The 23527-nt window shown below is 48.4% G+C and overlaps 1 protein-coding gene across 1 annotated transcript in view; it reads right to left on the reverse strand.

Annotated features, from left to right (window-relative positions):
* Nucleotides 1-19190: 19190 nt before the first annotated feature.
* LOC146821696 (uncharacterized) overlaps nucleotides 19191-23527 on the reverse strand; it is a 43607-nt gene continuing 39270 nt past the window's right edge. The window contains exons 2-3 of the mRNA XM_085609370.1: nucleotides 21638-21697; nucleotides 19191-20385 (exon numbers count right to left, since the gene is read on the reverse strand). Coding sequence (XP_085465496.1) covers nucleotides 19739-20380 — 642 coding nt within the window. The 5' untranslated portion in view covers nucleotides 20381-20385; nucleotides 21638-21697 and the 3' untranslated portion in view covers nucleotides 19191-19738. The remainder of the gene's footprint in view (nucleotides 20386-21637; nucleotides 21698-23527) is intronic.

Below are 23527 nucleotides of genomic sequence, written 5' to 3' on the forward strand. Positions count from 1 at the left end.
CCTCTCCGCAGCGTTCGACACGGTCTGCCACCGCACCCTAGTGCAGCGCCTCAGCAACGTCGGAATCCAAGAGAAGGCTCTGGAGTGGATCATCTCCTTCCTCGCCGGAAGAACACAGAGAGTCCGCCTCCCCCCGTTCAGATCAGAGGCCACCGAAGTCATCTGCGGCGTACCACAAGGATCATCGCTCAGCCCCACGCTGTTCAACATCTACATGAGCCCCCTCGTGGCCATCGCACGCCAACACATCCTCAACATCATCTCCTACGCCGACGACACCCAGCTGATCCTCTCCCTCACCAACGACCCCGCCACCGCCAGAACCAACCTACACGAAGGGATGAAAGACGTAGCCGAGTGGATGAAGAACAGCCGCCTGAAACTGAACTCAGATAAGACGGAAGTCCTCATCCTGGGATCATCACCCTCCGCCTGGGATGACTCCTGGTGGCCACCTGCCCTGGGCAGCGCACCCAAACCGACGGACCATGCACGCAACCTGGGCTTCATCCTGGACTCCTCCCTCTCGATGACCAGACAAGTCAACGCCGTCTCCTCGTCATGCTTCAACATCCTACGCATGCTACGGAAGATCTTCCGGTGGATCCCCACCGAAACCAGGAAGACGGTCACCCAGGCACTCGTCACCAGCCGACTGGACTACGGCAACGCCCTCTACGCCGGAACCACAGCCAAACTTCAGAAAAGGCTCCACCGCATTCAGAACGCCTCAGCACGACTCATCCTGGACATCCCCCGACACAGCCACATCTCCGGACACCTGAGAGACCTGCACTGGCTCCCAGTCAGCAAGAGAATCACGTTCCGACTCCTCACCCACACACACAAAGCTCTCCACAACCAAGGCCCCAGATACCTCAACGACCGCCTTACCTTCTACACTCCCACACGCCAGCTGCGATCGACCAGCTGCGCCCTCGCCGCCGTTCCCCACATCCGAAGAGCCACAACGGGAGGAAGATCCTTCTCCTACCTGGCTGCCAAGACGTGGAACTCCCTCCCCATCCACCTCCGCCTGACCCAACACCACCTCTCCTTCAGGAAGCAACTCAAGACCTGGCTGTTCGAGCAGTAGCGGACCCCCCCCCCCCCCCCCAAGCGCCTTGAGACCCTCTGGGTGAGTAGCGCGCTATGCAAATGATTGATTGATTGATTGATTGACTGATTGATGATGCAGGTGTGACACCCCCCACTGCAGCTGCATCAGGAATGTCCCAAAGGGACACAATCCTCGACAATTTGTTCACAAGAGCACCCTCTGCTCTAGTGCCCCAACCTCAGTGCACTGCAACTCACGGACACTTCTGTTTGCTCATTGTGTGATCTCTGGACTTGCTCCGGCTACCTCCATGATGCTCTGCAGTTGTCTCTGTAACGCTGGTGTTGTCTGTTTCTGTATTCATAGTGTTCACAGTTGTATTTGTTGCCAGAACCAGCAACTCACTGAGGGCTGGCTTACACTCACCCTACACACATCCACCACAGGCATCACTGTACATGTGACCCTGCCAATAAAGGGGCCGGGCGCCCGTGTCCGTAGCATATTGCAAAAAACGATCTGCGTGTGTCCGTGTGGTCATGATGTGTGCATGAGGGCCCCGGGCCCCACAACATTACAATGTTCTGTGTACAGCGGACGCAAACCATGTCCTTGCAGGCAGCGGGTTAGAGCTTGGAGATGTAGCTTTGTCGTCAGCCACTCGATACATAAGAGGGGTGTACTGGGCCATCATACGGAGGACCAGCGTGGGTGTGTAGATGGTAATTCTGGGGTTCTGGGCGTGGTTCAGTACAGGAAATGTGCACATGCATGTGTCTCTGTCGCAGTGTGGGTCTCCTTTGTGGTGTGTGGGTGGTCCCTGATGGGACTTCGACACCCCGCATGTGATGTAGTTCGGCTTCCATGAGCTCTGAGGCCACCCGCACCTGTTTGGACACCTCCTTTTGGCATTCTGACACCTGGCATTGGAATGCGATGTGTGCCTCGGTGAGGTGTTGGGAGCCAGCCGTGGTGGCGGGTGCTTACTGCTGTGTGGTCTGTGCAGGGGCTGGGGTCTCCTCTATGTAGCTTGGCTGCCTTGCTCCTGGGCTGCCTGAGATGTCCATGAGCTGTTGTAAGACGTCGGTGTCGAAGGTGTGGTGGTCGTCTCCTGCATCACTGATGGGTTGTCTGGTCTGCCCTGCTGGAGGTGTTGTTTGTCCCGCTGCAATGTGAAGGGGAGATGCATGTGACAATGAGTTGACATTTATGTTGGGGCATTGTTCTTTTTGACATGCAGACTGTGTGACAATGTACATTGGGACTGTTTGGGCGGTGCTGGCAATTTGAGGGGGGACAGCGCAAATTTGGACTACATGATGGATGTGAGGTTGTACACGTACATATGCATCTCACAGTTCCCTGCTCTGTCCAATGTGATTGGCCTGCTGCTGCACATGACCAGACATAGTTGTGTCCCCTGTTCTGCAGTGTAGGTGTTGCACTTTGTGACACATTGACGTGGGATGTGCTGTGATTGCTATGTGTGTGTGCTGCAGTGTGCTACGGGGATCAGGGACATGATCCTGGGTTATTGTGGGTGTGCAGTGTGCTACACATCGTTGTGCATATATGCGCCATTTTGCCCATCTCCCCACGTCCCCCCAGTCCCTGGTCATTACTCACACTGTTGTTGTTGTGTCAGGTCCTCCCGAGCTGTGTCCGGACTCCCAACTCCTTGCACCGTCTCCACACTGATGTCTGTGGCCTCCATTTCCTTCAGCTCCTCCTGTGGCGCAAGACTTCCACCTCCTGTCGCCGTTGCTGCCTTCCTGTTGGCAGTGGCTTTGTGTCTGGTTTAGGTTTTCACATCATGCCAGCGCCTCCTTTCATTGACCTCCTCGACACTCCGACTGCATTCAAGGTAGTCTAATTGTGGGTCAGTTGATGATAGTGTTCTGTCACCTCCGTGACGCTGATCTGGTTTTCCTGTGGACTTCACCCCGTCTTCCTCTCCCTCTTCTCCTTGGCCTTCCCCAACCCCGTTGTTCCTTGCTGGTGGTCTGTGGGGCTTGTGGGGTTCGCGCTGGCCTCTGCGCTCAGTCAGGATGCATCCATGTTGCTACGCACATTGGATTGTTTCCGGTGTGTTGTTTTTGTAGCTTTTATAGTGCATTTTCCCGCCAGATGCGTGGGATTTGCAGGCCTGTCGCTGGTTTTTGCTGCTTTTTGTATCGCAATTGGCCTCATCGCAACTTTTTTTAAGTTTGTGTTTCGCATTTTTGCGGCGTGGCGTTGATTTTATCGCAGTCATTTGGAGCGTTATCTGGGGACTATCGCATGGTACCGCCCTGTTGTGAATACTTAGTTAACACGGCGTAATTTTCCCGCGATAGGCGGCGATGTTAAGTGTTGCGTTAAGTTACTTTTGCAATGGTTATCACACGTTCTTGAGAATATCCCCTTAAGGTGCTCGCCCAGGTCTTGGCAAAATGCCTTTCACCGGTGATAGAGGGGGATGTGGCTCTGGATCAGTCAGGGTTCATAACCCGTAGGTCAACGTGCCAGAATGTCTGGTGGCTCTTTGCATGCCTGGCTCAGCAGCTCAGTAATAAGGAACCAGCCCTTCAAACGAAAGCAGAAGGATGGTTGGGAAAGGTTTTGCGATCTGAGTTGCGTCTAGTGGCACTTCTCATAAGGACATAAGTGAAAGTCATCCACCTTCACTGCTTGTGTAGAACAAAGATTCTACACTCAATAAACACAATGGGTTAATGTCCTGAGCAACAGTCCTCCAAATTCTCATGAAAAAGAGATAAACATCAAAGTACGTTTATGCAGACGATACTTGCCTACGCCCTATTTGTCACAAGACATGCTGCACATATAAGTCTAATATGGTTGATATGCATATATCCTGAGTAAGTACTTATCATGGAATTAAGATAGCCTAAACAGGGCTAGTTTATTGGCGCTACAACTCATTTTGGGGCATATCAACAAGGGCTTTATCTATGCTTTTTTGGCTTTAAAAGCCAAAAAAGGAGAAATAAAACTAGCGCCCTATCAACAACAGGGTGCTAACATGCAAATTTGCATGTTAGCACCCTTTTACTCTACGCTTCCCCTTGCATCTCTAATGAGATGCAAAGGGGGCGTTCCAGAGTAAAATAATAGGAGAAATGTCGCTAAGCGACATTTCTCCTATTATCAAGAATGTCGCTAACCCTGTTAGAGACAAAAAAAGCAGCGCTAACCGCGGTTAACGCTGCTTTTTTTACATCTGGTATTTTTCTGACTTAGCCATGATATCCTATGTAAGGAGGATATCATGGCTAACTTTGCCTGTCCCTATCAACAAGGTAACGTGAGATTATCGCTGGCTTTCCAGTGATAATCTCACGTTAGCCTGTTAGCGTGAGGATTTTTATCGCTAATGAGATAAGCGTTGCTAATAGCACGCTATCTCAGCGATAAAAATTCACGCTACCCGGCGATAATTATCCTGGCGCTAAGTGCGCTTAGAGATAATTATCGCCGGTTGTTGTTGATATGCCCCGTAGTTTCTATTTTTAGCTGCACTGTTTCCTTATTATTGCGGTACTTGACGTTCCCAGATTACTCAGATGGCTGGGTCTTATCTGTCCTATATGCGCCAGGCGTAACGTCTATAGTGAGTTCTTGAGAATTTTATTTGAGGTGTTCTTTGCTCAATTTTTTACGTAGTTGGCTCCCTTTCCCTTTACTAATTTTTAACACGTTTTGGTAAGATTTTGGTTATGGATAGGTTCTTGCATGGAGCACAATACAATGGTGATGAGTGGGGATACCCTTTCCTAAGACTTCCACCTCTTGTTTAATATTTTCACTTTCAATCACCCTGTTTCAATAACAGGCTTGACACTCTGGTTATCTCTCTGGTCTTCTTTTCTGTCTCATTGGGTGTTTTTCTTTGTCCTTGGCACGTTTGGCACTTAAGTCTGTAATTTATGACTATACTGATATGGAATTGTACATAGTATACACCAGTTCAGTAATGACATTGGGTGTTTGTTTTTGCTTTTTAATGTTCTAGCCCTGAAGAAGTCTTTGGTTGACACCATTAAAAGATAAAACACGTGTTGGCTAGAAGTTTGTTGAATTTTGTCAAGAGAAAATAAAGAGGATAAGAAGCTTGTCACGAACTTTGATGTTGATCTTTTTTTTCATGAGAATTTGGAGGACTTTTGGTCAGGACATTAACCCATGGATATTGCTGAACTTTACTTAGTGATGTGGAACACTGGCAGCGGCTGTCCCTGTCTTTGTACAAAATGATCGGTCTCCTCAAGTTCTTCTACATGATGCAAAACTCCGGTTTTGGACCAATTTTTTAGGTGGCGGAGGACGAAGTTTGGGTTTATCTCTGGGATGGGGATGCCCCAAGAATCACCCTTGGGACATTGACTAGGCATCCAGTGGATGGGTGTATCGCTCTTCCGGATCTGCAGTTGTATTACTCGGTGGTCCGCTTGTTTCTGGTCAATGATTGGTCATTTGTGGATTGGAGGGAGCCAACCCTGATGGCCGACCGGCGGGCACTGGAGCCATATGTCTTCATGCAGTGGATATATGGGGCATAGAGTGTTGACCCTCCCGGAGCTGACTGCTCAGTGGTGGAGACCTGGGTGGCGTGCGACACGCATGCTGGGCTGGGCGGGTTGGTTAACTCTGGAAATGCTGCTGTGGCACTCAGGGGCACTGGTGGAGCTCTGCAGGGTGTCCGCTTACAGTGGCTGGGATCTGATTGGCATCTCCAAGGTGGGGGACCTTTTGGGAGGTGACTATTGCAGACCTGTAGAACCAATTTGAGATACCTGGGGGCAGTTTTCTGCGATACAGCCTGGCCACAGAGCCTAGAGGACGAGAGCCCATTGGAGTACCAGGTATTGGCCACTCTGCCTTGCTGGCATGCTGACTCGCAGCTCTATTCTACACTACTTAGCAATACAGGGGGCCCCGTTGCAGTGGCTGCGAGAGTGCTAAGAGGGTGGTTTGGGTTGTTCGGAGGACGATGAGTGGAATGAAGCTCCTTCTGGCAGGGGGGCCATGGGAGGCTCTCAGGAACAGTGGGAAAGGCCCTGGTGATCACTGCTTGGTTGGTCTGCCTGGGCATCTGGGGTGATGTGATGCTGAACAGGTATACAACTCTGCTCTGCAATGTGGCACTGGTGTTGGCCAAGGGAGATGGGGAACGGTACTGGTGTTGTACAGAGCTTCTGACATCGAGGGACTGGGAAGCTAATATGGAGTGGTGCTGCAAACGGAGGAACCGATCTATCGGGCGCAGGGTTGCCTCCGGAAGTTCGCAAAGATATGGGATCGGTGTATTGCTGAGGAAGGGGAGTGACGGGAGCAGATTCGGGTGGAGAAGAGGGTCCCAGAACAGTTTGAGAGATGGGTGGACCTGGTGATAGACCCTTGAACTTTACAAACTGAGGGCCTCATTTATGAAAAGTGACGCATCTCTGCAAGAAAACAGTGATGCGTCACTTTTCATTGCGCTCTCCTTGTGACACCAATGATGCGTCATATTTACAGTATGAGGCATCATGTCGCAAGGAGTTACAGATACGTCAGTACTTCTGACGTATCTGTAGGCGCAAAAATGACGCATTGCTGGAGTGTGTCACAAAAGTGACGCAACTCCAGCAATGGGTCATTACACATGGGCAAGTCTCATGTGAAATCTGCCCATGTCAGTCTTACCCCTGCCATGAGGCAGGCGTAAGATATTGACGCAGTTGCGTCCTAGAAATGGTGCAGTGAAATCTTATAGGTTTCACTGCGTCACTTCTACGACCCTTTCTTGTGTCAGAATGCCCCCCCTGCATACAGTATACCTGGTGCAGGTATAATGTGGTGCAGGGGTTTAGAAAGTGACGCATCTACCTAGATGCGCCACTTTGTAAATATGGTGCAACAAGGCACCTTTTTTACGCCGCTGGTGCGTCACATAAAGTGACGCACCGGCGGCGCAAAAGTGATGCAAGGGCTCAGAAATAAGCCCCTGAGTGTTTTTCTTTGTCGTTTACAGTCTGGATCAGGCTGACATTGCCATATGACGATCTGTTCATATACATGTGCCGCAGCAACCTAGGGGATGTGGTTGAGCTCCATATTATTTAGAATCAATCATGTTTTATTGCGTGGTAGAGAATCATTATACACAGCTTAGCTGCCTACATCAAGGTGCCAGCAGAGTGTAATCTTATGGTCAATACACAGCGTTTAGGTCAACATCCCAGAGGGCGACCCCGCGATAAAATTCAGACCACAGCGTAAAGATAAGGCACCTGGCTAAGATACCACTTTTATAGAACAAAAGAAACAGACAAACAACTGAACTCCCCACCCCCCAAGCCTCCCCACCCCCACCCCTCTCCGCATCAGTTCTTAACCATCATTTCTACCTTTGCCTAACAGCCGGCCCCAGGCTAGTATCTTTCAGATTAAGTTTTGGTAGCCCCTGGTGGTTCCAGTGGAATGAGTTGTAGGGTTTGCAGGTATTTCGGGCACGTAACTTCCCTCATGTCTTTGGTAAGGAGTTGCAAGAATAGGGCCCATAGTTTCACATATTCGGAGCCCTTCCCATCAATGCTGAGTGAGAGGCGCTCCATTGCCAAGAGGTGCCAGAGCCTCTGAATCCAATCTCGAGGGTCTGGGGTTGTCGAGGAACCCCAGTGCACCAGTAGAACCTGCCTCACTGCAAGCAATGCTAGGGCTATCTGCTTACCCCTCAGCGACCGTAAAGGGAAGGACTTAGAATGGGGGAGTCTCAGTAACATGTGTTCAGGTGCTCGTGGGAATGTAATCTGAAATGCAGTATCAAGGTCATCGAGAACTGTTGTCCAATACCGCACTCGTTTCGGACAGTGCCACAGTAAATGTACCAAGGTGCCAGTAAGACCACACCCCCGCCAGCAGAGGTCTGACTTAGTTCCATCCCATGAATTGATGCGCGCTGGGGTATAGTACCAATAAGTGACTACTTTATAGGCAGATTCCACGCCCGCGGAGTTTGAAGCAGTGTGATGTGCCCGGTAAAAGATGTGTTCCCATTCTTTTTGCATGAAAGGCCGCCCTAATTCAGTCTCCCAACGGACCTGCGCCTTTGTACGTAGCTCCTTGGGGCGTGCAATGATCATCGCGTAAAGTTCAGACATGAGCTTAAGGTCATCCTTTTTGCAGACCAGCCACTTTTCAAAGGTAGTCAAGGGGCGGGACATAAGAGCGAAATTGGAGGGTTGGGTCACCCACTGTGCAAGCTGTGAGTAATGGAGAGCATCCGACTGTGGCAGATCATAATAGTCCTTACGCAGTTAAGGGAAGAGGACCAAGCCATCTAGATCAAAAAGAGAGCCCACCCTTTTACAACCCTCCTCTCTCCAACGGTGGAAGACTGGGGACCCACAACCAGGCGGGAAATCGGGGTTGTCCACAATAGGGGTCATAGGGGAGGGGAACGTAGTCCAATCCCTCTGGCGTGCTAGCTGATCCCAAACCTTAAGAGTTGGTGATGTAACCGGAGAGGAGTATAGGCCCCACGCTCTGTGTTTGCACGGAAGCCAGAGTTTGCGCCAGATATTACAGCCAGCCACTGTTTGGTCCATAAAGTTGCAGTGTTTGCTGGACAAGGGCCTTTTCCACTCCGTGATGTAGTGGAGACAACATGCTTGGTAATAAGCTCCCACTAGCTGGAAGCCCATCCCACCATCAGCTTTCGGCGAGGTGACTAGTGATAATGCAAGCCACGGTTTTTTATTATCCCACAAAATTTGTTAAGGACCCCCTGCAATTTCCGAAGGGTACCTGGGGGTGGACTCACAGGGAGCATTTGAAACAAGTAAAGGATACATGGGAGCACAGTAATTTTCACTGCCGCTAACCTCCCGTACCATGCTAGGTTGAGGCGGGACCAATCAGACAATGCCTTGGTCGTTTGATCCACCAGTAATTTATAATTGAGGACAGTTGTTTTAGCAATAGAAGAGGTCATCCGAACGCCCAAATACGTAATGTCGGTGTGCACCCATTGGAAGGCAAAATCCTGTTGCAGGTCCTGGACCTCAACTTCAGGAATAGAGATGTTGAGAATTTGCGATTTTGAAAAGTTAACTTTGAACCCTGCGACACTTCCAAAAGCAAGAAGCTCTCTCGACAGTGAATGTGGAATGGGGTTGTGTGAGCGACAGAATGACATCGTCCGCATACATACTAATTTTGTGTGTGTCAGCTCCGAATATGATACCTACAATGTCAGGGTTTTCGAATGCGTTGGGCAAAGGGCTCCATATAGAGCGCAAAGAGCAGCGGGGACAAGGGACACCCCTGCCGCGTTCCTCTGGTAATGGGGAAGAGGGCCAATTTACACCCGTTCACTTGAACCGCCGCCTTAGGGGCTGCATAGAGACACTGGACCCATCGGACAAAGTTATCACTGAACCCAAAAGCACGTAAGACTGCGAATAGATATTCCCAGTCGACGCGGTCAAAGGCCTTCTCCGCGTCGATTGAAAGCAAAAAGGCCTGAGTGCGAGACCGGTGTATTAAGTCTATGAGGTGGAGGAGCCGCTTGGTATTGTCCCCTCCTTGCCGTGTCGGAATAAAGCCGGACTGGTCCGGGTCAATAAGGTCATCCATCAAGGGGCTAAGTGGCGCTGCCAATATGCTCGCGAAAAGCTTTGCGTCGATGTTAAGGAGTGAAATTGGCTGGTACGACCCGCATTCCTTAGAATCCTTTCCAGGTTTAAGAATAACTGCAATTGCTGCCTCTGACTTTGAGGGAGTCACCTCCCCAGTATCGAGGAAGGAGTTAAAAAGTCTTGTTAAAAGGGGAGCCAGCTCCATGCAAAAGGTTTTATAAAACAGTGCTGAGAAGCCGTCCGGACCCGGGATTTGGCCACTTTCAATCGTGCTATCGCTCAGATGACCTTCTCTATGCGAATGGCGGCATCTAAAGTGTCAGCCGATGATTTTAACATCGCAAGAATTTAAATATTCCTCCGTGCCCTGTGGACGAGTATCCCCCCCTGGCAGAACTGGCGAAAGGTGTCGACAATAAGGGTGTCGGTGTTATGCTCCTCCGCTTTTAGATCCCGGATGGATTGGATAGCTGACATCTTTGTTCGCGCCCGTAGCCTATGTGCCAACATCTTCCCTCCCTTGTCCCCGCTGAGATAAAACGTATGTCGTAGATGCAGGAGGGCATATTCTGCCCTGTCCAAGTCTAAGTGTTTCAGCATGCGTCGCCTTGTTTCCAATTCCCTCCAAACTCTCGGTGCTCCGGTCCACTTGTGCACTGCTTCGAGGGCTCCCACCTCCCTCTCCAACTCTGCACGCTTTTTGTTGCGTAACCGCGCAAAGGATGCTGCGATCTCGATGAATTCACCCCGCACTACTAGTTTCAAAGCTTCCCATACCGCTGCAAGAAGAGTGCACTCTTGATCGTTTTCTGCGAGGTAGTGTACTATAGTATTCCGAATTCGAGAAGTGACTTCCTCCGAGTACAGAAGGGAATCACGGAGGCGCCAGCCCTGCGGTGGTGAATGCCTGCCATGGGATGTGAGAAGCACTGAGATGACGGCATGGTCCGACAGGGAACGGGGAGTGATATCTGCTGCGTGTAAGTGTGAGAAGAGAGGGGTGGCAAAAAAGTGATCTAAGCGGGCATAGGTTTTGTGCGCTGTGGTGTAGTAAGTGTAGTCGCGCTCATTAGGGCGCTGGGTGCGCCACACATTGCTCAATCCACACTCATTCAACCATTGCTTCCCTCCCTGCGACAGTGCTCCTGTCTGATGTGAACACTGCTCTGATCTATCCATCACTGGGTCCATCACTACATTCAGGTCCCCTCCCACTAACGGCACCACATCTGGAGAGGCAAGAACTTCAGAGAGGGCTAGGCGCAGGAAGGGTTCTTGTCATTCGTTCGGGGCATATAAAGACCCTACCGTCATTTGTGTGTCCCCCTATTGTATGCGGACAGCCAGGAACCTGCCTTTGATATCTACCACAGTAGAGAGTACTTTGCAGTGTGAGCGGGCGCTAAAAAGGATTGCAACCCCATTTTTCTTAGCCGAACCTGAGGACCACAGTTGCAGCGGGAAGCGTTTATCCTTCATCCGCTTAGTAGCTTTGGATAACAGATGGGTTTCCTCAAGCAGACATACATCACCATCAGCGTTTTCTAAGAGAGAAAGTTTAACCCTCTGACATTCAAGCTTCAAATTTTAAATCCCTACCCATAGGGCCTCATTTATGAAAAGTGACGCAACTCTGCGCTGGCGCAGAGATGCGTCACAATTCCGTACGACATGCTGCGTCACTTTTTTCCGACATCGATGCGTCAAATTTATGGTTTGGCGCATCATGTCGTAAGTGATGATGAAAGTAAAAAAAAACACACGCAGACGCTGCCGTCTTGACGTAACCAAAACTGACGCAACTGCTGAAAAAGTGTCGTAAGTCAGATTCACGTATTCTGACGCAAGTCAACCTTGCCCTGCACCACTTTTACGTTGCGTCAGTATTCGGAAAATAGCTAAAAATACACGCATCCACCTATAAACTCATTTCTTGAGGCAAATATAACTACCATGGAGTATGAAGGAGACAACAGCAGTCAAGATAACCTCCCACATGCCAGCCAGGATGTCCAGCCCGAAACCCAGGGGAAGAGGAAGAGGAAAGTAAATTTCAGTGTGGAGGAAAACGAAATACTCATTAATGAGGTAACAGACCACCAACACCAGCTGTTTGTCAACTCAAAGTTGCCATTATCTAAAAAAGAGGCCATTTGGCAGTCCATATTGACAAAGGTCAACTGTGTGGCCCAATCAAAGAGGACAGCGACCGATATAAAGAAACGCTGGCATGACATCAAGCGCAGGACAAAAGAAAAAATGGCACAACATCGGAAGGAAGCAATGAAGACTGGAGGAGGCAGCCCAGCACACCAGGAAGAGCTGGATGCCCTTGAGGAGCGGGTTGCGGCTGTCATCCCAGATGAGTTGGTGGCAGGACTTCCAGGACAGGAGAGTGCTGAGTATGAGGAACTGCAAGACACACAGGGTAAGTTGTTACAAGGGGCAATGTTGGTAACAAGTTAATGTTGTGCAGTGCATTTACTAAGGTACCAGGCCTCATTAGTGACATGCATTGTGCAAAGGGAAGTCATGCATGTCAATAACAGTGAAGTGTCACATAAAAGCCTTGTACTCTGGACAGTCAGATGTTGCACAGTTCAATCCAGGTCTCTCATGTACATCACAATACATATGTCAAAAGCGCAGTACTAGCCCACTGCCACACCTGTGAATTGCCACATGCAGGTGCAAACACAACAGAACCCATATGAAATACAAGCCCCACAACACCCTACAACAGACATAGGGTGCCTCATTTATGATGCTGGACTGGCACCACTGTGCTGCCAGGATGTCACTCTTATTATGTACTGGTGGCACAATGTGCTACAGGCATAATAATAGGGCAAGGAAAGCCACGTCACATGGTTCACCAAAAAATGCAATTGGCATCATTCACGCATTAAAGTGCGTGAAAGGGGTATTCCATGGGTGTTGCTGGGGGTGTTCCCAGAAACATCCTAGTCCAATTGACAATGCCCAAGATCAACGTGAAATTGTAACTCTGAGGCAGTGCAATAAACATATGCCTCACAAGGGGAGGCGTACGGGAGGCACAACCAGGATAATTATTTTTGTTCCCTCTGGTCTATCCTCTACATAAATGTGTTGCATTCAACAGTACACTTAGAAAGTGGAAAAAGCATTTTGTGACTGGTTCATGCAGGAAGGTTTCCCTTCCATGCACACAAACAATCATCCCCTGCAACTCAGGCACCCTTGCACCATGGTGCAAAGGTGCATGCACTGCTTCAGGCCTGGCCTGTCTGGCCATGTGCCATGTGATAGGAAACATATTTTAAACGCAACTAGGACATTTTGTAACCAAAATTTGAAAATCTTATCTGATGATGTATAGCTTGAACTTTGCTCTGTTGACCTACATCATAGTTACAAAGTGATGTGAACACAAAAGGTAGAATCTTGAGACCAGATGTCAAACATGAGCATCAACCTACATTTTGTTACATTTCAGGGCATGCAACACCTACTCATGAGCAGCAGCCTGTGTTTGAAGAGGCTGATGAGGAGGGTGACAGTGTGCCAGGCCTGGACCAAGGCCTCCTCCAGGAGCTGTTACAATCGATTCAAACACCCTCTCCCGGCACAAGAAGGTCAAGCGGCATTGTGGGGTCTCCACATGACTTGTCTGGAAACCCTCGTACACCATCTCCCACAACATCTGAACCTCCCCAATCGCAGGACACGCTAAATGTATTTGAACAACGTGTTGTTGAAGTGCAGAGCCAGTTGGTACATGAGGTGCGGAAAGGGATGGAGAGCATGGCAGCCACCCTAGAGGGGGTCCTCAGTTGTCTAAGCTCAGGTTGTGGCAGTGCAGAAAATGGAAGAGGCACCGATGCTCCACAACGTGGCTTGTGTCAGGCCCTGAATGGCATATCTGTTGTCATGCAGCAGAGGCACGAGCAAATGCCCACCACAAGTGGCACCCTTGAAGTTGCCAACAGGCTGAGGGCCATCCAGAACATACTTGAAGCCATGGGTCAGAAACAGGATACATACCTTACCGCCTTGGCTGCCTACCAACGGGATGTTGCGGCAGTGCTGGCAAACCAGCAAGTCATGCTCAGGGCATTGCTGCCTTACCTTTTGGCTCAGGGAAATGAGACAGGAAATCTGCCTTCCACATCTTCAGCTCCTGATGTGAGTATGCCTCCTGTGTCTACAGGATCATTGATAACACCATCAGCTGAGACAACACATACATCTGAGGAAGATGATGTTGATGAATTTCCAGTCGTCCGGAAAATGGCGCGTTAGCATCACCTATTGCCAAATGATCCTAAATCTACACTGTCCGGTGATCATTGTACTGACAGCATACCCTAAAAATGTAAATGTCCTATTTCTCATTGTCACTGGATTATCACCTAATTATTTGTGGCCTTCCTCTGTGAGATGAATGTATGATGGAAACTCTTCCTTTCTTCACAGTTAAATCTTACTCTCACCTATATGTCCGAAAAGGTTTTTTTGTATGGATTGTGCATGGACATCCTCATCCTTACTGTAAGTGTCTCTTGATTATTTGCCTGCCGTCATACCTTGCTACTTGCTTTATTGTATCAATAAATGTACTTTTCAAGCTCAGCATGCAATGTGCAACTGGCAACAGCAATTAAGTGACTAGTACCGTGTGGAGGACAGAAATAGCAATGGCTAAGATAGCACAATAGGTCCCATGTTGGTATGACAAACAGTTCAAAAGTTGCAAAGAGTGTGTGAATGGTAAAAGCAATTCTGCTTGCAAGCTTGCATTTATGTGGGTCATTCTTAGGTGAATGTGTGAGATCATACAAATGCTGACATCCCTCAGGTATATATACATGTGAAACATGTGCAGGTGGCTGGCATCAAAGGCACATCCTAAAGTAAAAAATATCGTAGACACAGCAATTTGCTCATTTGTTGGAATATGAACATGCTTCACACCAGTGTGCCTGCAACCACATCCATTATCACTCAACCTGTGTCTCATGTATGAGGTCCTACAAACACTTTTGTGGTACTGCAATGACACTGTGCCAGATATAGAAGGAGACACTGAGGCACCAAAATGGCCTTACAATTAACCACGGCAACAGAACTTCCCTGACATGGCAGAATTGATTCGTCCGAACACATATGTAAATCTGAGAGACTGTCAACCATTCGGCATCCCACTATTCCTTGAGCTAAGTTACACATTTCCTGTAGAGACGTGACAACCTGATACATTACCAGGTTGAAGACAATTTGTAAATCAGCAAAAGTGCAATGGGACGTGGAGTTAGCTTGCATATCCACAATATTGACATTTTTGCAGGCCTGTCACACTGATTATTGCGCATTAACGGACCCTAAATGTCAGAGACCTATTACACTCTGAAACGGAAAATATCTGTGGTGTACTAGATGTGTGGTACTATCCGTACCACTAGTACACTGCATATTGCCAATGAGGTCAATTGTCTGGGCCCCCATGGTCTGTCTGTGCCTTGTTCACTGTTTTGGGCCCTTGTGTGTTTGTGCTTTGACTGATAGCGCCTCTTTTGCCTGTCTGTGCCGTTTACCCAGTTTTCTCTGTATTCCCACTGTCTTTTCCTTCCCTCTTCCGCCGCAGATACCTCTGCATCCAGCCCCCCCACATGTTCCTGCCTTCTAACTGCTCTCCCTACCCACGACCCCTGGTCAATGGCGGCTGCTGTGTATCCGTATCATTGGTGTGCTGAAGTCAAACCCATCGGGGCACTTACACAACCTGACCACAACCAGCGCAAGGGACTTTGGATCACCAACTCACCACCGCTACAACTCCAGCACGCTATGCATGCAACTTTGGAAGCTACTACAACTGCCAGCTCTCAACACCTTGCAACTCACAAGCACCATTCTCATGTCGACACTGCCGAAGCACCTTCACCCACCTCCGGACAATGACAGCTACGGTCAGCAGGCTGGATACCAATGTACCCAAACCCCTGAGCTGCATCCTCCTCAAAACACGTTCCCTGCACAGACATGTTATGGAAATCTGGGAGGTCATCAACACCCTCTTGCACAAGTGACGTTGCCTTCCTCACATCTGCAACCGACATTGCATACGCCATCCCCAACGGGTACAAGATCATGAGGAAATACGGGCCCAATCACCCTGAAGGAGGCCTTGCCACCATTCTCCAGGAACTGCCTCCAACTGACTACCTCCATTATGATCAACTCATTGCGCAATATGGAACATGTCCACTCCCGGATCCCGGTCAACCCCAGAACAACTGTTTGTTGAACCCTCGCCTACAGACATCCTGGATCTGCCACACCATTCACCAACACCATCGCAGATCACATAGCGCACCACTACCTTGCCTCCTCTGACTACGTACTGCTTGAAGACCAGAATATACACCTCAAAAACCTCCACCATCTTAACTACACCGCCCTCCTAGACAACCTCGCCAACATCAGATTGAACCAACTTGTCATCACCCCGACTCACAAGATGGGATATACCCTTGACCCCATCTTTTGCAGTGGTAACAACATTTGCCTAGGCCAACCCACACAACCTCTCTGGACCGACCACCACTGCGTCCACTTCTCCTTCTCAAAACACACCATACACAAGTCAACACCACATACCCTGTGCAGACACTGGTGCAAGATCACCAAAGAGCCCCTTGCCTCTGCACTAATCCGCACTCCTCCCCCCACCATGAGTAACACAAACTCTGCAGCGAACTAACTCCACAAATGGGACTACATCTGCCGAAACATGCTTGCACCCCTCCAGAAGTACAACATACAACACATCACAAAAGTCACCTGTTTCATCACGGACCTACAAGATTCAAAGCTCTTGTGCTGACAAGTCGAGAAAGCTGGGAGGGATCAGCAAAACCCCAGGAAACACGCACCGCCTACAGGACCAACACTACAGCACACTATCCAACTCATCAGATCCACAAAAATGCTACTTCATCCAGGGCAGTATCCTCTCCAACTCCTGAAAATCCAGGGAACTCATCAACATCATACAATATTTCACCTGACCCCCCAGCAAAAGCTCAGTCCTCACTCCCTCCCGGGACCTTAGCAAGAAACTTGGATCCCTCTTCTACCACTAGATCAGGAAAGTCAATGCCAACTTTGATGAACAGTACCAAGGCATCCGACCCAAGACCTTCCAACAAAAAATCCACCCTACAGACCATCCTCTGCTGTGCCCCTATCACCATAGAACACACTGCAAACGCCATGAGGGGCATAGACTCGGTAGCATCCACAGACTCCTGCCCGCAGCACATCTTCCACAGGGCTGCCTCCGCCATTGCACCAGAAAACTGACAGACAATAAACTGCACCCTTGGAACAGGCGCCTCCCCAATGATTGCAAATGGCCAGAAGTCCAAGCCATTCCCAATCATCCCCTTGCAGACCTAACAGACAGCAAGACCTACAGGCCCATCTCTCCCCTCACATTTGCCCCCAAAGGCACCACCCAGATTGTCAACATACACCTAGTGAACTTCATAGAATCCTACAACATTCTCAACACTTCTCAATCCAGCTCCATAAGAAACCACAGCATCAAGAGTGCCCTCCTAGATGCCACCGCAACATCCACACACTCCTCAAACAAGGCCACACTGCAACCCTCAATCTACAAGACCTCTCAGCCGTTTTAAAATCCATCTCCCACCACACACTAGCAGCCAGACTCCATGATGGCGACATACAAGGAAATGCCCTACACTGGATTGGTTCCTTCCTCGCAGCCCAAAGTCAATGATTCAGACTCCAGCATTTCCTATCTGAACACACAGGGCCCGATTCACAGAATTAACTTAAGACAAAATCCTGAACTTACTACTTCTTTTGGTATTCACAGAATGCACTTACTACTTTTGGTATTCACAGAATGGATTTACGACTACTAACTTTACGTCCGCACTCGGGCCGGAAAATCCGGCCCGGAGGCGGAGCTTCCAGTCCGGGGGCGGAGCTTCTGGCCTAAAGGCGGAGCTTCTGGCCCGGAGGCGGAGCTTCCGGCCTAGAGGTGGGGATTCTGGCCAGTGGCGGAGATTTAGCCATGGCCGAAATCTCCACCTCCGGGCCGCAAGCTCCGCCTCCAGGCTGGAAGCTCCGCCCCCGGGCCGGAAGCTCCGCCTCCGGGCCGGAATTTCCGGCCCGAGTGTGGACATAAAGTTAGTAGTCGGAAATCCATTCTGTGAATACCAAAAGTAGTAAGTGCATTCTGTGAATACCAATAGTAGTAAGTGCATTCTGTGAATACCAGAAGTAGTAAGTTTAGGATTTTGTCTTAAGTTAATTCTGTGAATCGGGCCCACTGTGTACTGATGCAGAGTTCCCCAAGGATCGTCCCTCAGCCCCACAATCTCCTACATCTACATGGCCCCACTTGCTGACATCATCAGTAAACACGGACTCAGCGTAGTATCCTACGCCAAATACACCCAGCTCAGCCTCTCCCTCCCCAAGGTACCCAACATCACAAGACACAACTTACCACAATGGATGAAAGATGTTACAACCTGGATGAGCTGCAGCTGGCCAAAGCTCAAATTGTAGCAAAACGCAAGTCATCATCCTCAGAGCCACCCCTTCCACATGGGACTATACCTGGTGGCCCCCTGCCCTGGGCAACCCTCCCACCACGTGGACCAAGCATGCAACCTCAGCATCGTACACGACTCATCCCTCACCATGGCCCAACAGATCAACGCTGTATCCTCAACATACTTCTACACCCTCTGCATACTCTGCAAGACCTTTAAATGGCTCCAGCCCAAAATCAGGAATGCCATCACCCACACATCCATCATCAGCAGGCTGTACTATGGGAAAGCCCTGTACACCGGCGTCAACACATTTCAGAGCAACAAAATCCCGAATGTCCAGACCACTGTAGCCCGACATTCCCTCTGCGTCCCATGACAAGACCACATCGGCCACCACCTACAAGAGCTCTACTACCTCCACGTCTAAAAAAAGACTGACATTCAAGCAGCTCACACACGCCTACAGAGCCCTCCACAACACCGGACCACAATACCTCTACAACGGAATCTCCTTCTACACCCACAAGAGATACCTCTGCTCTGCTGACCAAGCCATGGCCAAAATTTCCTGCATCTACAGACCCAGACCGTGAGGCACATCAATTTCCTACTTGCGGCCAAGACCTGGAACATACTCCCCCTTAGCATCGGTCCAACACTGCAAGCATTCAGTAAGAGCCTCAAGACCTGGATTTTCACATGATGGGTGATGACAGAAGCCCCCCTGTCCCACTATACCTTAAGACCCTCAAGGGTGAGTAGTGGGCTCTATGAATTCCTGATTGAGGTATGAATTGTTTGCTTAGATTACCTGTAATTGTATACAAATGTTAGAGTTGAGATCATAACTGACAGTCTGCGCACAGCAAGTGTAAGTCCCAACCTGAGCAGATGTCACCAGTTCCGAGGCCTACTAGTCAGACATTTCCTAAATACAAACATTGCTTTATTTTCAAAATATTTCACAACACTCAAATGCTATGCTTAACATCACTACACTATGACTACATTAAATGGTACGTCCTACACTAAACTAAACTAAATCTACTACACTGACATCCTAACATCTAAACATCTAAACTTAAACTTCATACCAATACCTTATCCTACCTCACACCTGACTCACAATACACAGGTAACCTCCCCCCCCCTGTATTCAACAATCACACGTCAGGCATACATGCACTCGATCTAAACACAGACTAACTAAACCTAGCAAACTAAACAAAGATATATTTTTCTAATGTTTTTTCAAAAAATGTATTCTTAAAATACATTAAACATTCACTAAACATCAACCCCCCACCCACTACTAATAACTTGACGCCTTATCCTAGAACTAATACTAAGCACTACAAGTACACTAACAGCTAACTAACTATAAATGCATTAAAACACACTTTAACACTATATATGTGCATAGAAATGTTAGGAACACATAACAGTTGGAGATCATGTTGGTGAGTGGCTGGCTACAGCTGCTCATCCATTTGGTTTATGCTCTCCTGTAAGTCTGCCACCATCTTTAATAGGGTGGCCAGTTGCAATTGTATGCCCGACATCTTGAGACTCAAGTCCTGCTGGCCCCTTTCCAGTTTCTCCACCTTGGACAAAATTAGACCGACATCAATGTATGAAGGTGCAGCAGCAGGTCCAGATGTGGGAACTGTGTAGGTTTCAGGGGGCGGAGCAGAGGAAGGTCCAGATGCGGGAGCTGTGGAGGTTTCAGGAGGCGGAGCAGGGGAAGGTCCAGATTGGGGAGCTGTGGAGGTTCCGGAGGGCAGATTGGATGAAGATCCAGATGGGCCAGCTGTGGATGGTGCAGAGGTGTGTAGGGTAGAGGATCCAGGCTGTTGAGGTGAGGATGTTTCCATTTGTGGAGAATGGGCTTCCCCTGCTTCTGCTCCTTGTTGTGTGTCCATAGCAGATGGCTTTGTCTTGGTCTTTCGTGTGCGTTTAGTTGATGGTGGAGTAGGAGCTGGTGAGTTCCAGGTTCCAGCTGCATTTGAGCGATCATGTTGGCGGCCCATCTGTCTGAAGTAACGTGCCACATGGCGGATGTGGCGGTATCGTTCCAGACGGATCCTGTACTGCCTCTCCTCATCTGGTGTCATGTTGGCTGCAATGGAGGAATTACATCCACATCAGTCTACACTTACACATTGACACTTGTAGACATGCACATTCAGGCAATATAAGGGACATATTATCAAGGCTCTTTTACTAACAGAAAATCACTTTGAAAGCATTGGGGCCTCATTTATGATGTTTAGACCAAGGGCAGCGAAGTAATGAATATTAATGTGCTGCCTTATGACAAATCTAAGGGCCAGGAAAGGGCTGTATCAATGTGATACGGTGCATTTCTGTGCTATTGCCCAGCGCTGGAACACAAGGTCTGCCATGCACCAACGCAGGCACCTCATCACCATGGTGCAAGCGCGTCTGCGAGCAGGCAAGGTTTGTTTATGTGTTTGAAGATGTCCCTTCCTGCACATGAACAATCCAAGGACTAATGAACTTTGCCCCTGTATGCTGCACAAGGCAACACACATGTAAAAAGCCAAATCGATGGGAAAAAAACATTATTGCTTGTTTTACCAAGTCAAGACCAGGTTTGCCCTGCTCTTCATTTTGGTACAGCCTCCTATTTACGTTACACTTGTAAATGGGGGGCTGCATCAAAAACAATGGGTGTAGCATTGTGACACACAGCGCAACACCCACTGCCCAACCCTTTCCATGGTAGACACAGCATGAGAGGGGGCATAATTTACAAGCCAACATTAAGCCATGGTATGTGGATTAACACTGCCTTGTAAATGAGGCAAGTACCGTTTTGCCACAAGAACATCAGTGCATGTGACGTTGTGATGGCAATAGGGGCTTCTACATATGGCCCTTTATATAACATAGGTAACTGCATACATTATGGGCCTTATTTATGAAGGCCTTGCGCCACCGGTGCATCACTCTTAAAATGGGACGAAGTGACGCACCGGCGGCGTAAGGCCTTCATAAAAAAGGCCCTATATCTTTGGGCTTCTACTATTTCCATGTCTCAAATAGGCATTGTTTCCCCAAACTATCTGTCACATACAATGTGTGCTCCATTTATGTGGTTCAGACATAGTGCAGCACAACATGGGAACATTTGGAACTCGCCCACAGCAACACTTCATACATGTGACCCTTAATTTTGTCATCATGCATGTGCACATAGTACCAATAACTCTTTTGCTCTTTCATGCACATGTGATGTATAACCATGCTGCATGCGAGGATGATGCTTCTGACATGTCTCCAAGCAAGGCATGCATGAGGAAACATTGTAACCAAACAGACAAGGATTTAAATGATATCACACTCACCAGTGGCATTAGGATCCTTGAATCTCTCCACCTCTTCCTGTGTGTATGGGGGTGGACCACCTACACGCCGAAAAAGTTGACAATATGATTAGTGGATGTGGCACATTTCAACACTGTACATGTATTTTATGTGAGTTAGTTGCATCTTCACAAGGGTATTACAGTGAGTCCCATTTATCTCCCCAATTCGTACAACATGCCCTGCCTAAGTGCTAATAGGAAGCACACTCTTTCACAAATTTTGTAACACACATGTGCTCTAATTTTCTGTGGTGATCCATTGAGATGCCGTTCACAAACACATGCACACTTGCACCATGTTGCAAGTATGTTTGCATTGTGGTGATGAATGTGATTTTGCAGCTATGGACAGCTTTGGTACAATAGTGACAGTTAACATCTGTAAATTCACAGATGTGCGTGCTGTTTTATGCGTCAGACCCAAAACAAATGATCAGGCATGTGTAATTACTAATTTGTGGTAGCTGCACCTCCCTGATGCCGCACATGGCTTTGTATTTGATTAGTAATCATTCCCAGATGTACCGGGACTCTTAGATCTGTGAGTGTGTCTGCTTCAATGGATTGTGCATTGTGACAACAACTGCAAGACCCATGAAATGGCACTTCTACTCATTGTTCTGTGTGAAAGGAGCCCATGTACACACGGATATGTGATTCACCTTCCATACACTTTTAATGGCCTTGTAGATGTGTGCCACTTTCACACGTGACACTGCATGACAGTGGCATAACAGTTGTATTGATGTGGGGGTTCAAACACAACAAACATGGGAACTGACACAATACCGGCTATATGAGATATCATATGTTGGGGTATGCAACCAAACTTAAGGTAGCCCCCGGTATGCCATTATGTTTGCACATTGATGCGCAAATGGCTTAGTTTTAGCATTTTGTAAATCAATGTGCACTGCATTCAACGTCAAACCTAGTATGTGAATATCAGGACACTAAGAAGTATTTTTATTAAAAGGTGATCCTTCCTGCACACAGACATTAAGAATGAATGAAGGCTTTGTGCATTTGCACTCGGGAAACACTTGTGCATCTGCGCTGGGTAAAAACGGCAAATAGCACATTGTGCCTTGTAAAAGACACATATAAACACTATTGTGTTGATATTTTGCTGCACAGCAAGATTACTTGTGATGCTGGCTGACATCTACTACTCAATTTTGATGGCCCTGGAAGTAAGAACTGTATATACAGGGCCTCCAAGTTGTAATGAAGGGGGCACCAGAAAGTTTGCCTCAATCTCTCTGAGAATGCAATGCACAACTTTTAATGGGGGCATAATTTATGGAATATTGACACTGTGTGGTGCCGCAAATTATTTTGCAGCTCCACGCTGCGTAAGTTTTGAGGCACCATGATGCAACATATTGTCTCCTACATGTTGCATCTCTGTGCCTTTCCATGCCCTGGCCCACAATCTGCTATCATGCACCAGCACAGACCATCTTGCACCATGGTGCATGAATACCAGCGTCATGGTGAGAATGTTTTTGGGCAGGAAGGGACATCTTCACACCCAAAAATAATCTCTTGAGGTGATATTCTCTACCAATATGTGCTGTTGAATACACAACACATTGACAGCAGATGAAACAAGGAGAAATCCTTGTGCAATGTAACACCATCAATGGGGGTGGCTTTGGATCCTAATGCATTTCAAGGTGTTACGATTGTTAGTAAATCTTTAAAAACCTGAGTGGACATGGTTGTAGCGTGTACACAGCCACAGCAACACCCATGACACATCCCTTACATACAACATATAGCGTGAAATTGGGCATAATTGACACGTACACATTAAGACACCCTGTGTGGTTTCATTTGTGCTTGCAAAAATATCTCCTTTTCATG

The sequence above is a fragment of the Triturus cristatus genome, chromosome 6, assembly GCF_964204655.1.
Source record: "Triturus cristatus chromosome 6, aTriCri1.1, whole genome shotgun sequence".
Taxonomy (NCBI): domain Eukaryota; kingdom Metazoa; phylum Chordata; class Amphibia; order Caudata; family Salamandridae; genus Triturus; species Triturus cristatus.